The 15,541-nt window shown below is 32.1% G+C and overlaps 1 protein-coding gene across 3 annotated transcripts in view; it reads left to right on the top strand.

The window, feature by feature from the left end:
- LOC118069481 (zinc finger protein rotund-like) overlaps positions 1–15,541 on the top strand; it is a 72,690-nt gene that overhangs the window by 12,665 nt on the left and 44,484 nt on the right. For 2 of the 3 annotated variants that reach the window (XM_035087624.1, XM_035087623.1), the window contains exon 2: positions 13,228–13,533. In XM_035087624.1, the coding sequence (XP_034943515.1) occupies positions 13,228–13,533 (306 nt within the window). The remainder of the gene's footprint in view (positions 1–13,227; positions 13,534–15,541) is intronic. The other variant, XM_035087625.1, reaches the window with a different exon arrangement.

Raw genomic sequence — 15,541 nt, 5'->3', positions numbered from 1 at the left:
ACTTCCGGCCGCGACAGGAGGTGGCGTCTGTAGAACGACTCTCACCCTTTGTCACTATCTATTAATCCATTATTCCGTTACTTTTATTTTGTATATAATTACTCTCGAGTATTCTCATACTTTTTACTTAATAATAAAATCTATTTAATTACGTGAGATTCCAAGAATTATTAGTTTTTTATTTTTTTTTTTTTTCCTTTACTCATGAATTAATAAAGAATTGATTGTGTTAGAAATGAAGATTGGTAATTATTTATCATAGAGGGTGGTTAAAATAAAACGATTGAAAAGAGAGGGTAAAAATTGCATGATCATAAAATTATAATCATATCTTCCGAGTGATTAAGACATCTTGGGATAACGTGCAATAGTGTAGGGTAGAAATAGATAGATAGATACAGATAGAGAATAAGAATTTTATTCTGCTTTCTGCCTCCCTCATTCGCTCTAATGGTTCAGGAGCCGTTCCGGACATTAGCTTCTGTGTACGTCACACGGAAGAAATGTCTGTGTCTTTTTCTTCCTTTTTCCCCTTAATCTCTATAGTCTGTATCTGTAGTTACCAATACTACTGACTAATCTTGCTGCTTGTTATAAAAGACTCGTGTACGACTCTGTGTTTTTGAAAAATGACCTATAGTAGCTTTCTGAAAAATAGGTGGTCATCATCATTAGTAAGAGGACGTTACAATAAGAAAAAAATAAATGCACAATAAGCTTTTTTTTTTCTTTATATTTAAAATATTTACTTAATTTTAAGATAAACTCTTAGATGTGAATTTGGTGGAATTAATGAAAATATCTTGAAAGAAAAATTAATACGTCAATTTTTGAGTTGTATACATAAAAAAAAATATTTTTTTAATTTATAAAGATCAAGATGCAAAAATTATAAACAAAATGAGTTATTCTAATTATTTTCAGGGTAGATAAGATAGTAAGAAGAAAAAAATCATTAACTGTTATGTGAAACGTGCGGAAATAAGGGTAATTAACACCTCGATTGTGATGGGATAGGAGACATTTGCGCTCCGTTACACACGTGTGCCTTCATAATAATTATGAATTTTTGACAATTATACTAGCCGGATGTTTATTATATTATTTGTCAATTCATACAAGAGAAAAAAGGAATGTTTTACATTTCACATAAACTGAGCAAAGTATATCTTAAACAGATGATACCGATATGAAAATCTTTAAGACGAAATTGTTTTAATGAGGTTTATTGTGGAAAAATAAAAATGAAAAATGACTGACATATAGGGTATAAAATAAATGATTGTGAACTGTATATAGAAGTGAAGCACACATAGGGTGGAAAATATTTAGGGTTTTTTCGTAAGTCGGCATCGGGTTTGTGGGTTTTGAAAGTATCACGAAACCGACAGAAGTGAAGCCGACGTTAAAAATTCCAAGCGGTGTCTTTTGTACCTTCTACCTGTGCTTTCTGTATCGTATAAAATTGTGAATGTCGTCAAGTCGCAGATTGAGAGAAAGACAAAAGGGAAAGAATGAAAGAGAAAGCACACAATCCAGCAATATAGAGTAAATAGCAGATTCTTCTTTCTTTTTTTATAGTTATCTCCGTCACAAAACAGACTCAAATCTAGCCTTCTCTTCTTCCCGCCTTCTTCTATATCCCCCTTTCTTTTCAACTCTATCTAACTCTCTCTAATTCGCATTTCCGAATCTTCTTTTGATGTTGTCGTCTCGAATCGGCTTCCTGATGTGCATCAATCTCTCGTCAAACATCGAGGACTTTTAGTTCAACGCGTAGAAATACCAATTCAAGAATTTCTTTGAAAAAAAATTTCTCAATTCTTATTTATTATTTTTTTTCGTATGGAATTACGATAAATGAAATATTTGAAAATACTGGAAATACGATAAGTTGTCTACAAAAACAATTTTAATCAGAAAATTAATTTGATTAAAATTAAACATTATGGTTCGATAAAAAAAAATTATTTTTCTTGAGAGAAATCAGCAAATACAATCACTCATCTGTTTAGGCTTAAACTCTACTTATTTAAATCCTCATCAGATGCTAGTCCTGGATACATAAAACTAAAGTATGAATTTATTTGTGTTATTCAAACAAAAAATATAAATAATGTATAAATACAGTTTTAATAGCGTAAAAATGTAAATAATTTTCACTTAGAAACGCGGAATAGAACCATTAGCTCTCACCCTAAATTTCAGAGTTCCACTGTATGTATGTCCTGTGTGTATATATTTACTTACACTGATCATGATCATGCTAGCTAGAGATTCCCTTCAAGAAGAGGGAAAAAAAATGTCTTCCGGAAGCCGGAACCGGGCGCGACTCAAAGACGCACAGCTAAATAAAAAGAATGTATCCTTATCTTTCTTCTAAACTTTGCTTATACGTCAGTCTTTTATAGAATTAACGAAAAACATATGAGAAAAACATTTGCGGAGATAACTGACAATTATTTTTTCATTATTAAAAAGAAAAATAAGATAAAAAACGTCATTTGCATGATGGTTTGTCTTTTAATGATGATCAATACAGACTTTTATATAAGAACTACTGAAACGTCTACTTTCTAGTTATTTTATCGCATTTAATCTCTGAAATTTAGCATCATTACGGTACGATCAGTATCGTCGTATATATAATACGACAGGTGCAGAAGATTCCAAGTCTTAACGTTGATATAAAATGATCAGTAATCAAGAGAAATAAATGCTTTAGTGAGCCTGTGGAGAGGAAAACAGGTCTTTGTGGGTTAGATTGAGGTTCAATGCCAAGTTATGATTGATAGGTAACTTCTAACCTTACTTTGCATCCAAGATTACGTTCGATTCGATAGTTATATGTTGGTTACATATGATAATTTGTCATTATAGGGGTCAGAATCAGCATTGATGTTTGTACTTCGTCATGCTGGATAAAAGTATGTATTTATTCATTATATTGACTTAAGCTAAGAGTCTTACACTTAAATCATTTTTAGGTGATGTTAGTCTATATTCTGATTGAAGAGAAAAAAATGTAATTACAGATACTGGGTTATTTAACTAACACGTATGTACAATGTAACACTTTTTAATTATTTAATTATATTCTGCTGGCAAAAAAAAAAATATAATATTACTTTCAAATATCTTTAAATGCAGTCCTTGCTCCTTAGAAAAATGTCCTTTGAACTTACGATCGTTGTGAAATCGAGGCTTTAAAATGTAAATTAAAAGATTCATGATTTAGTCACTATTTTTTTGCGTCAAAGATCATCGTTATGTCATAATTTATGCATTATCATTTAGAAATAACGATGGCGTAAGATTTTACTTTTTTTTTTTTTTAGTACTATTATTATTTTTTCTCTATTTTTATTGACATCATTTTTCATTACTGCAACATTGATTATTGTTGTTATTATTTAATCACGAAAATATTATGAATAATTAAAGTTGATTAAATGATAATTTAAAAAAATTATTATAATGATTTTAATTGAGTCTTTATTGGATTTTAAGAAATAAGTGGCTGGAATAAAAATTGATTTTGAATTTTTGTCGGTTAGTTGAAATACTAAGTTACCACAAAGAGATAGAAGGGATGATTTTAGGGGTGAGCTCAATGTTAGCTGCTGCATTTTAAGCAACAGTTGATAAAGAAGAAAACTTCAAAAAAATTTTAAGGGGATGCTAGTTGAGATAGGGATGAATTCAAAAGAAAACTACCCTCACAAGTCTTGGAGATTTAATTTCTTCTTTATTTACATGAGGAAAATTTTAATTTTAATTCACGAAAATTCTAGAATGGCTTTCGTTTTAAATTACGGTATAGATATCGTGTAATCGAATTTTTATTAACATTGATAATGAATTATCGATATTGTTAAAAAATATTTCGAAATATCTCAATATGTTTTCAATTCCTTGTTCTTTCAGGACAGAATTAAATCTAAATATTAGACTATCAGCATTCTAGTGACGAATATTTATATAATCATAAAAAATTTTATCAGACTTGAACAATTACATTTGTAATGTTAAAAGTTATGTAAGATGAAAGTTATTTCAAAAATATTTCTTACATTGATAGAACCAACAGTTATCTGAAGCCAGACTACTCACAGACTGAAGATAAAATTAAAATAATTTTTTTCTTATCTTTCTTTCACTTCCTCGCTTTATTATTTAATTAAGATTCTACAGTTTATATATGAGAAAACCACCTAACGTTATCTTTGTTATGACGATTTTTTCACATTTATTACTTATTTACCAATTAACTTTATACGATAACATTCCAATATTCATACTAATGTGTAAGTCAAAAATACCATGGATGTGTATAAATAATCATCGGAATTTTTTTTTTTTTCGCAAATGATTATTTTATTCACAAATAATAAATAAGTATAACTAAAAGTCAATTATACTTTTTTTAAATATATTTAATGATTTAAATTAACTGAAGTCATTTTAGAAATTCCATCTTCGATTTTCTAAAAGTCATTTTAATTGAACTTTATAACAATTTTGTCCACTATCATATTGGGGTTTTATTTATCTTTTTTTCGCGGTAGAAAAACAAACGACAAGATGACTATAGAAAAAGTAAAGAGGAGAATCGCAAAGAAGAGCAAAGGCTGTTTATCTTTTGAAATTATACCAACCCCCTTTCACCCTCTCTCACCTCTTCGTTTCTGTCCTTCTTCTGTATTGCTTCGTCTGTCTGTTCTCTTCGATGCTTTTTTCATCTTCTCTCATTCATTCTCTTTCTCTTTTTCTTCTTCTCTCTGTAGCGAAAAAAAAATGAGAATAAAAATTAGAATTATATCTATACTTTCCTACTATTCTGTGAGGAACAGTATTTTTTTAGAAAATATAACTCAGATCCTTATACTGTTTCTATTCTTGAATTTTATATAACCCGGCTCTTCAAGAATGAAAAAATAATATTTTTTCATTCAACAATTGTACTTGTTGTATCCTACCGAACTTGAAGAAATTCAATTTTCAATTTCACTTCAAAAATGCAATTTTATTTCTGTTTTATCGTTGTTTTAGATGTGTATGTAAGAATTATTTTTAAACAGTAATTGATTTAAAATTTCTTTCTCATTTTAAAAACGTACTTTACGGGAAAGATTGAATTTTTTTTTTCATGATGAAATGTAAATTTATTTAGATCAAAATATTTATTATAGATAAGGTAATGAGTAGCTTTTATCTGAGAAATTAAAAATAAATAAAAATTTAAGAAGATTGAATTGATCCCCTTTAATAATGTTTTCGAGTATCCTCTTTAAGGGATGGGCCTCTATTTAGGCTGAGTATAAGAGTCGTGAGGAGTAACAGAGAGAAGCGTCTGTGTGCCTCCAAGCCACTTTCGTTCTTTTCTCCCGTCATTTCATCCCTTGAACTCTCGGGATAGTCAGCGACCTCCGTCACTAAATTGTCTCTGTCTTTTTCTCATATTTTCCCTCTTACTCTTCTTGCTCCTTTTTATCCTCCTCGTCACCCTCCTCCACACCCTCTGATTGTTCTGAAGAGCGTAGGAGGCCCGTCACGGACGAATAGCTCGGCCAAACTACGGGGTTACTCTGGGACACAGGGGGTGGATAAAGAGTATCGATTAAAAAATGTCTGCCCTTCAAGGCGGCCTAGGTCACGACCTGTCCGTCACTAAAAGACTCTATTTTAGGCTTTATCTTTTTTTCCATACAAAATGATACTTTTTGTTTCATGGAATGACTTTGATATAATCATTTCTTTTCTTTGCAATTCATCTTCTAATTACTTTTCAATTGCTTCAATTTCATAAATAAAATTTATTTTTTATTCTTTTTAGATTAAAAACAAAATTTTAGATTTCTAAGAAAGACTATTTCTTGAGGATATATTTATTTGCAATGTTAGGAATTATTTGATAAAAATATTATTAAAATAAATTAAGAGTTATGGAATGAAATAAAAAATGATAATTAGTCATAACGTATATTATAGAAGCGTCATAAAGAATTAACATAGCGAATATTAATAATTGAAAATTCGTGATGAATAATAATGAGCTCTTGAAATCATAAGATTGTAACTTTGGTGAATAATATCGTTAAATTGAAGAAAGTGCGTAGGTTTGTGACAGGTCAGGAGCTGAGAGGGTTGTTGTGAAGAGGGTTGAAGAGCCATACAGAGAGGGCCAAGAGAGAAGAGAGACAAGGGGGGTTGAATATGTGTGGGGGTGAATGCCAGGAGTACAGAGTTAGAGGACAGAAAAAGAACGCGTGATAAGATCGAGGAGAAATGACGAAGACGTGAAATAATCGATAGACATGGCTAGACGCCGCCCCAGACAACCTTTTTACCTTAGCTTAGGACACCCCCAACCCTTGAAAAAATTCACGCGTCATACCTGCGTCACAGACAACTGCTCAAACATTTATTACTAAATTCATACGCTCATTTTATTTTTTATATATACTTTTTCATCAAAATTTATTGATATTTCAATCAAACTTGAATAAATTCAACTTGAACTTGATGGAATGACAGAAAGGAAATGAAAGAATAAATAAATAAATTGAGTAAAAATGAAGAAAAGGAAAGAGGAAAAAAATGTAGTCCTTGATTAAGTCGAAGGCAAGTTTGATGACGGCCCTCGGTATGTGGTATGACGTATTTATATTCAAAATGGCCGATGTGTGCCCCCCAAGTATATGATACGCAGTAGATTGGCATTGTGCGATAAAATGTTGAGAGAATAAGTTGTGTATATAGAAGGGGAGTATGGGAGAACAGTCCAATAGCAACTCTTGTAGATTACTATCGCTTCACTTAATGTATATTACGTTATGCACTTGAGTCGTCTTCATAACAATTCTGTTATTTTTTCAAATGGCCTTTTTGTTATTGTATATTTATTATTATTCTATTTATAATAATCTTATTTTTTTTTTAACCAATTTCCAAAGCTAGGGTAAATTTTTTTTTTATCATTTTGCATTCATTTTTCAATTTAAAATATTTTAGGAAAAAAAATTTCGTAGAAAGATTTATTGGAGTAAGAAAAAAAGGATGTAAACAGCAAGAAGTGGTAGGGGGTGGAGAATTGAACGGGGTGGTAAAGAGAGAAAGGGTGGAAAAAGTCGACAAAGGGGGTGCAGAGTGCAGGCAATAACCAATGGGGGCGAAGTGGGCCACCTGAGGAAAATCTTAGCGAGGGTAGGGGGTGGAACGAGGGATGTGTGTGCCCCTCCTTCTCTCTATTCTCTTGTGTATGTCCACTATACAATGTATGTGATATCTTCTCTCCTCACACTAGTTTACCACCACTACCATTTATATATTCGTAAAAATATTGCACCCAAGTCATAGAAATATTTTCGACTCGTTTCTCTCTACCAATTTCAGTTATTTTTTTATACTTTCTCAATATAAATGATAAACAAATAATCATGTAATGATGTACATTATTGGCTTGTCGTAAGTTCATCATTTTATTTTAATTCATAAAGAAAATATTCTGTGTTCACTTTATTTACATAAATCAAAGTCACGGTAAAATTTATTACCGTATACTCTGATTACAAATTTTTTTTTTTATTGCATAAAATATTTTTTACTGTTGAATTCAGTGGAAACTATCAATTTTTCATAATCATTAAAATTATACAAATGATTCATTGCATAAAAAAGTATTATGGTTTTTTTTTTTTTTTAATTAACAAGTTTATTAGAATTTATTTTTGTCAAACAATAAATTCCAATAACTTGAACAAACCTAATATTTTCCAAGTAATTTTTACGACTGTATCTTTTATTTACCATAAGAATTTAATAGCGAACGTATTTTTCGGTTTGCTGATAGAAGCCGGACGCATATAGTTTCGACAATTGGTGAGGGAGTTGTTTTATTTGGTGGAAAAAAGTCGGGAAAAACCTACCCCAAGAATCATTGAGCTACGCAAAAAGGATGAGTATGTGCAACTCTTCTCTTTCTCGTGAAGGAGAAAAATAAGAAAAGCAGTTTTAGAAGACGCCACAGGATCTGGGTCGAGGCTCCTTGTAGTCGTCGTCCTTTCCGACGTCTTGGCGCCAGTTTTCTTCCTTAGTTTTATCCTTTAAGACAAGAAAAAAAATGGATGATATAAAAGTCTTCAGACGATAAAAAATTACCGTCAACTTTCTTTCAAAAGAATTAGTCAAAAATAAAGACTTTCAATGATCTTGAAAGTAATGGTCGTATGTTCAGAATTCCCAACAACAACTACTCTACCCCAAAAAAAGAGAAACATTTAAAAAAGTCATTTTTTTAATCTTCTCAAAAAGTTATATTCCCTCTTCAAGTTTACATCAACATTTAGCATTATCTCCAATTTTACGATTTATTCTCATAAATTTTTCAATGCAAATAATTTATGAAAAGTGATTAAATATAAATAAAACAAAAATGTAACAATAAATATTGATGCAATTTTTTTTTTGCCTGTTTTAATTAAAAGAGCAATAAAATAATAAAAACTTGCAGAAGTTAATTCATATACTTATGAAAGATATACTAAGTAAATAATGATAAAAAAGAAAAAAAATAACAAAGATTGAATAACAGGTTAGAATTTAATTTTCATTTTGGCCTGAGGATCGGGAGTTCCGGAAGAATGTGAGAGGCTAGTGTGGCCGTTATGGCAAAGTTAGAAGTTAGTTACACAAGGGGTTTCTCTTCATCTGCATATCCGCACCCTTTCCAGTGAGAGCAGCCTTCTCTACTGTCTTTGTCGTCAGTCTATCTCACTCCCTCTTGTTATTTAGCATCTTCCTCAGTATGCTCATTCAGTCTCGCTTACTCTCATACCTCCCTCTTGGTGTCGTTTACCACCCTCTGCCACCCACCACCAACCAGACCGCCAACTGTTCAACAAGTGGTTCTTCAGTTTAGCACCTAGCTTAGCGCTTCTTTAATTTTCACCCTTCAACTCGAGAATTCCGGCTTATCCACTCGGTCCTTTGGCTCACCTGATATCCTTCCTCTTAACATTGAGTATCTTCAAGGTCTCTGAATGAAGAAAAGAATAAAAAAGAGAAGTGAAAGAGCATTTTTCTCACGAATTGCAAATATTTCTCAATATACCTAGTTAGAGTATAAAAAAAGTCCACTTAATATCATCGTCATCAGAATAAGATCCTTGATATGTTTTTTGTCACGAGAATGCTTATTTAGAATAAAACCAAAGTAGTAAGTAGGTGGAGTTGTCTCAGGTTCGAAATAAAATACTGGCAATTGTGTAGCATCACTTCCGGGTGCCGCCCCAAAAACCAAAACACAAATAACATTGTCCTGATGCCGCAGACAGCAAAGGTATTCTTGATAGAGAAAGGGTCCATTGCTGGTGAGGTTTTCATCTCAAGTCTAGCGGTACCCTAATATATAACGATAGTGCTTGTTTAGTTTGGGATAAAAAGCCAATGAGCCAGTGTGTGAACCAATCTACATGTCAATAGGATAATGGTAATTGGGGGATGCACCGTTATTGAGGCATATATGTATGTAGAGAAGTTCTACAAGAGCTCTGCTGTCCTCAACTCAGATATGCATACAGTTAAGCCTCAAAATCTATTTTGATTCAGAGTGATTTGCAGCTTTCTTCAGAATCTGCAAATCAATATAAACTTGAAAAGTTTCAAATAAAAGTTGGATTATATTTTAAAAGTAGAATTAAAGTGGAAGAGTATAAGAAAGAGAGAGAAAGCTTTTTCAAAGCTTCATGGAATTAACTTGAAGGAGTTGACGATAGGCTTTTGGTAATTGGATATAAAATGTATATTTTATCTTGGTTTTTTTTTCGGTATGTTTAGAAAGTATGTGTAAAAACATGAGTAGCACACATGAGAATCGATGTGTATTGCCCCTTCTCTTAAGAAATGTGTGTTGTATTGGAAAAAAGAGTGAAGCGCAGAATGCACTGCGCAACTTTCTCACTCTCTTCAACCCTCTTTCTCCTTATAGTCTGGAGACCACTACTACCCGCTCTGCTTTCTCCTCTCGTGAAGTCTTATTATTTCCATTTTTCCAATTCTAGAAGCTTGCGAGGGATGTGGTGGAGAAGGCGGCGGTCGTGGAGGGTAAGAGGGTGGCATTCACCTATCCCGCAGAAAATATCTATATTTATCTGTTTCTTCGGAGTGTGCACCCCCTTCTTTTTCTTTCTTTTTCTTCATTTTTTCTCGTTTTTGTCCATTTTTCTTTCATCTCGTCTTACCCCTCTCTTTCCAACGTCTTTTCCTACACTTAGAAAGATTGTTGGTCTTCCTCTTTCACGTTTTTATATGACTGCGTGCATCTTCTGTCTTGCTTGAACGTCCCGCGCAACTTGCCGTGTATGTGGGCGACGGAAAAGAAAGTAAAAGGAATGGAAAGAGTAGGAAAAGACGACGACGAAGAAGAAGACGACGTCGACGGAGGCGGGCGGCCGCGGCGAAGCGTGCGCGCCTTTCCTTGGCACCCGCGAGGAGAGAGCGGGCCCGGCTTCCGCTTCCTTATGCTCTGCCGCGGACTGCATCAACCAGTCGCGCGGTTCGCCCGGTCGCGCTCATATAAGAACCCTTCAAAAAGGGGTCCAAGACGAGAGAGGGTGGCGGGCTCTTTTTCTTACCTCTTATTTGAGGCTTTATATTTTTTTCAACATCATCAATCAGTTAACAACACACCGCAATCCAGTCTCAACAGCCATCTTACAAATTAATAAACATTCAACTCTTCAAGATCCTCAAGTAAATTAAACGAACAATCGATTTTTTATTGACTAAAAAGTCAAAGATCGAGAAAACGGTGTGGAAATTAAATTATTCTGATCTTTTTATTCGAAAGAAGATTTGGAGAAGTGGATTTAAATTTTCTCTAAAAGAATTTAAAAGGGTTCCTTCATTCCGCGTGTCTTCCATCGGTTGAACACGCAGCAAGGCCTACCTCGGACCAGGAAGACTGCGTGCTCGGTCGGCCTCTAAGGCCGCCGGGCTGGTCCCATCAACATCCACGTGTCGTCATCCTCGGGATGCCCGGTTATCAGCAACCATCATTTAACCATTTGTTGCAACACACTAAAGACTTTCGTCATCATCTCCATATGAAGATGACGAAGAGGGTGTGTAAGACCGTCGGACCGCAACCGTGTCTCAGGATGTGCGGACGCTTGGAATCGATAGAAGATTCTAGTGCAAAAATAACCACTGGTGTACGTTAACATAATTGAAGGAAATCATTGGAAGAGATAAATATAAATGGAAAGAAATTAATAAAAGAATGCTGGAGTCAACCAAAGTTCCTATTTTTCACTGTAACATTTAGTCTAAGGAAAAAGGTCATTGATATAGACTCGAAATAAATAAGCAGAAAGTACAATAAATACACCACATTGAAAACCTCGTGGCTCTGCTCTCCCGCGTTAATTAACCAGCCAATTAGAAACGGCCCTGCGTAATGAATTGCGCGCGCAAAAGTTCCTAAAGCAAACTACTTTTAAATGTAATTTTTCAAAATAATACTTTAAATACGGATCAAAATATATATTTAAAATATTTTATTGTGTAGATTTTATCAGCATAAAATTATACTTGAAAGCAATTACAACTAACACTTAATAAATAAATAAATGAAAATGTGTGATTTTTAAATAGTAAAAGTGGATAATTCATGACTGATTGAAGTATTATTAATGAGTGTGGTTTTTTACAAATGGTTTTGATTATAAAATAAGAAACAAAATAAATTCAAAGTCTTTTGTTAATCTTAATAAGACATAATTAAGCAATTTTAATAAAATAATAATAATAATGAAAAAGTGCTGTTCTAATAAACATAATAAATAAAGTAGATAAATTTTAATTTAATAAAAAAGATATTAGTTTTAAAAGACTTGAATATATATTAATGATACATTTATAAATATAAATTGTATATTGATCTTGAAGTTTCGCCAAGCGATCTTCAATTTTCATCGAAGGGCGTAAACCGCAATTTTTTATATATTAAAAAAAGTGCATTTTCCGGCAGTTTATAGTGTTTTTCTCTGTTTTAATTTTTTATTTCATTTTTTTATATTTTCTTTTTTTTTATTGAGGTTGAAACATTTTTTATTATATTTTTTTTCCTCAAAAATCTTCGTTGAGAAAAAACACGTGATTGAGAGAAAAAAAATGTCGAGTGTGAGTGTTGTATCTAATTCGTCGGTCGAAGTTGACAGCGAGTCATCTAACGACGTAACATCATGTAAAGACACTGTTGAAGAGCCTACAGAAGATTGTGAACAAAAGTTTATTTTACCAAATGATTTATATAAAAGTCTACTTGCAAGTGCTGTTCTCGGCAAAACTGTATTAAATCGTAATCTTCACTTTAAAGAAAATCTTGCTAATTTCAAAGGCAACCTCAATGCTTTTGGTGCTTTAAAAGATCTTAAAGATCTCAAAGGCTTGACTGTTAGTAGTGTGCCAGCATTTCCTAGAAATTTAGCACTACATCGTGAAGATAATGACGAGGTTAGATAAGACCAATCTTTTGACATTTTTTTAATAATAACATAAACTTGCAATTATTTAAATTTTTACTAGAAGTTTTATCACATGTTTTCATTTATTTTTTAAAAACATTTTAAATAAATTATCTATTTAGTATTAACAGCTATTTTTTAGCAGTAGTCAGCAATAGTTTTTAGTGAATTAAACACTTCAACGATAAAGAAATATAAGCTACGAATTCTACACTAGCAATTCTCCAATATATCTTATTAATGCATTAAAAATTCATGTGTTTAATAACTAAACATTTAAATTATTTACAATTTTAAACTCCATAAACAAATCATAGCAGCTTTGTGGATGAATTATAAACGTTTCCTGTCGTTTGCCAGAATGCTATAGTTTGTTTATAGTGTTCAATTGTAAACACTTGGTTGTTTTATTCTTAAACACTTTAAACCTTTTATTACTGAACATCTTAGATTTGCATTATAATATTAATAATTCTTTACTAATTGTTTTTGTTTTTAGAAAAAATAAAATAAATAAACTTTTAACACTTTGGAGTGTTTTGAAATTTAAACTGCATTGGAATTTAGAATTTTCAATTGACTTTCATTAATAATTGGTAATAATAATTGATCCATTTATTCATAAGTTGAATATGAAAGTAGAAAGAAATAGTAATTTAGAAATAATCGAACAGAGCAATTGGCATAACAATTAATGCAGTATCCGTCAAATTTATACTTCCAGAAAGCCTCCTTCGCGTGGTCAGAAGGGCCAGAAGACGGAGGAGGTGGTGGAGGAGGCGGAGGAGGTGTCGGAAATACTCAAACTGCAACAGGAAATGGGACAACTGGTACAGGAACAGCTACCCCTGGAACTGGTGGAAATAGTGGACTGGCCCATTGGGTCAGTGTTATGGCAGAACATATTCACAATCCTCATTCAGCGACTGGTGTTGGTGCAGTACATCATCAACAACAATCACCTCCCCAACCACCATATCCATGGAATAATGGACTCTCCAGTGATGTAAGTATTTACAGAGAATTTTTTTATGAATCATTTCTTTTTTATTCCAGCTTAGTAACGATGAAAATAACTTAATAATTTTTTGTTGACGTATCTAGCCTTTTATTCAGTCGAATAGCTTTCTAAAATGCTTGAATACACTGTCATGATGATAATGATGATCAAACTAGTGTAGATGTTGAAAAAAAAAATAGTAGCAAAAATGGAAATATAAAATCAGAAAGGGTAAAAGTAGCAAAGGGAGATGACGAAGTTTTTTTTTCTTTCTTTCATTTTCTCTTTGCGTCGCGCTCACTGGTGCAACTAAAACCAAAACCTAGAGAAAAAAAATGAAATGAGTGAAAGAGATCCGCAGTAGTTCTAAACAAAAAATATAAAAAAAAGGGACTAAAGAGAAAAAAAGATTATGTTTTGATTTTTTTTACTTTTATTTTATTCACTATAGTATACTAGTTTCTTTTACACTTTATTCACTTCTTTCGTCCTTTGCTGCCGTGTCTCTACAATTCGAACTCGGACTCTACTAAAGAAAAACATTACGCTCAAATTTTAATAATAATTTCGTTCTTAGTAATTAAGTAGAAAAAAATACGTGAAAATCATATTTAAAATAAACATTTAATCGTAGAATTACTTTAAAGTTTTAAATTATTTATCATCTTTTGATGTCTGCATAATTCGAACTCAGACCTCAACAAAAGGATTACATGAAAATTGAGAAAGGAAAAGATTTACTTTGTCACGAGTATGCAAAAAAGGTAAGAAAGAATGAATTTAAAATAAGACTTGAACAAGATAGGGATTGTATATCGTATATGTGCATCCAAATTTTAACGTCAAAATCTACTGTCATTGGGAGAAAAAAAAATACAAAACGGAAATATAGGAAGACATAGAAAAAAGAGGAAGGGAGTTTATAGTGACAACAGAATTCTTCATAGAAGCATCATTTTACTTTACATTTTTTTTTCAATTTTTTACCCTTTGAAAGATGCTCATTTGAATAGATATAATTCTAGGTGGTAAAAAATTTTTTTCCATCCCAGTTTTAAAAACGTGTTTATTTATGAGTTTTGATGGTCCAGTACAATATGACGTGCTTGGTCATGAAGAGGACTCGAATCTTTTAAATTCCTTTGTCTTCGAATTTCCTAACGGTGCAAGGCTTCCTGCTTGATTATAAACCCCAGTATTTTTTGCACCTTCCTCACTTTTTTTCTTATGGCTTTTTTAATCTGCAATATTCAAATTGTTTTTTTCTTTGTTTTATTTCATCCTTTCCTGTTCCGGTTTCTCGAGATACTAATCCTTTTTTTCTAATTTTTTTTTTAAATTTCAAATGCACTAGCAGATGTTTTTATGAAATTAATTATTTCCAGAATTCATAGTCAGTTATTTCATTGCGATTAATTCTAATTTCTTTTTTTAACCGAACTTAATTTTTTATAGAAAAAAAAATGCAAATTGAAATTTTTTTTCTTGACATTTTTTTAAATTTATTTTTGATGACTCTATAAATGTAAAAAATCAATGACTAGTCACTTATGAGTAGGTTGCAGTCATAATTCACCCTTTGAATGTCCTTTTTGTCCTGTTGTGATAGGTTTTTTATTGTTTCCTCCAATTCTCCAATCGACAAATACATATCTTCCAAGTTCTCAGAGACAAAGAAAGATATTTTTGCTATAACCATTGGGCCGGTTACCATTGGTGTCACAACATTTAACCTCGTTCGAAAATTATGGGACTTCTCCACCTTTTTTTCTCCTTACGACACATTAAAACACCCTTCGACACCCCTTTTTATTCCAATATCTCCATCTTCCTTTTTTCTTGTTCACTTCTTGTTAGTCCGCGAATTTTTTATTTCTGTATCCAAGCTCACTTATAACGTAGCCATCCACATGGAAAACTAACAGCCACCCCTTCATTGCCACCCTTTTCTTTTTGTACGCACTAGCATAAGGAATCAACCAGAAATTACAAGTTTCATTGACTCAAAACTTTT

Source organism: Chelonus insularis, unplaced genomic scaffold, assembly GCF_013357705.1.
Source record: "Chelonus insularis isolate UGA/USDA-ARS -01 unplaced genomic scaffold, ASM1335770v1 contig_410_pilon, whole genome shotgun sequence".
In the NCBI taxonomy this organism is placed as follows: Eukaryota; Metazoa; Arthropoda; class Insecta; order Hymenoptera; family Braconidae; genus Chelonus; species Chelonus insularis.
This window is presented reverse-complemented; position numbering and strand designations above follow the sequence as displayed.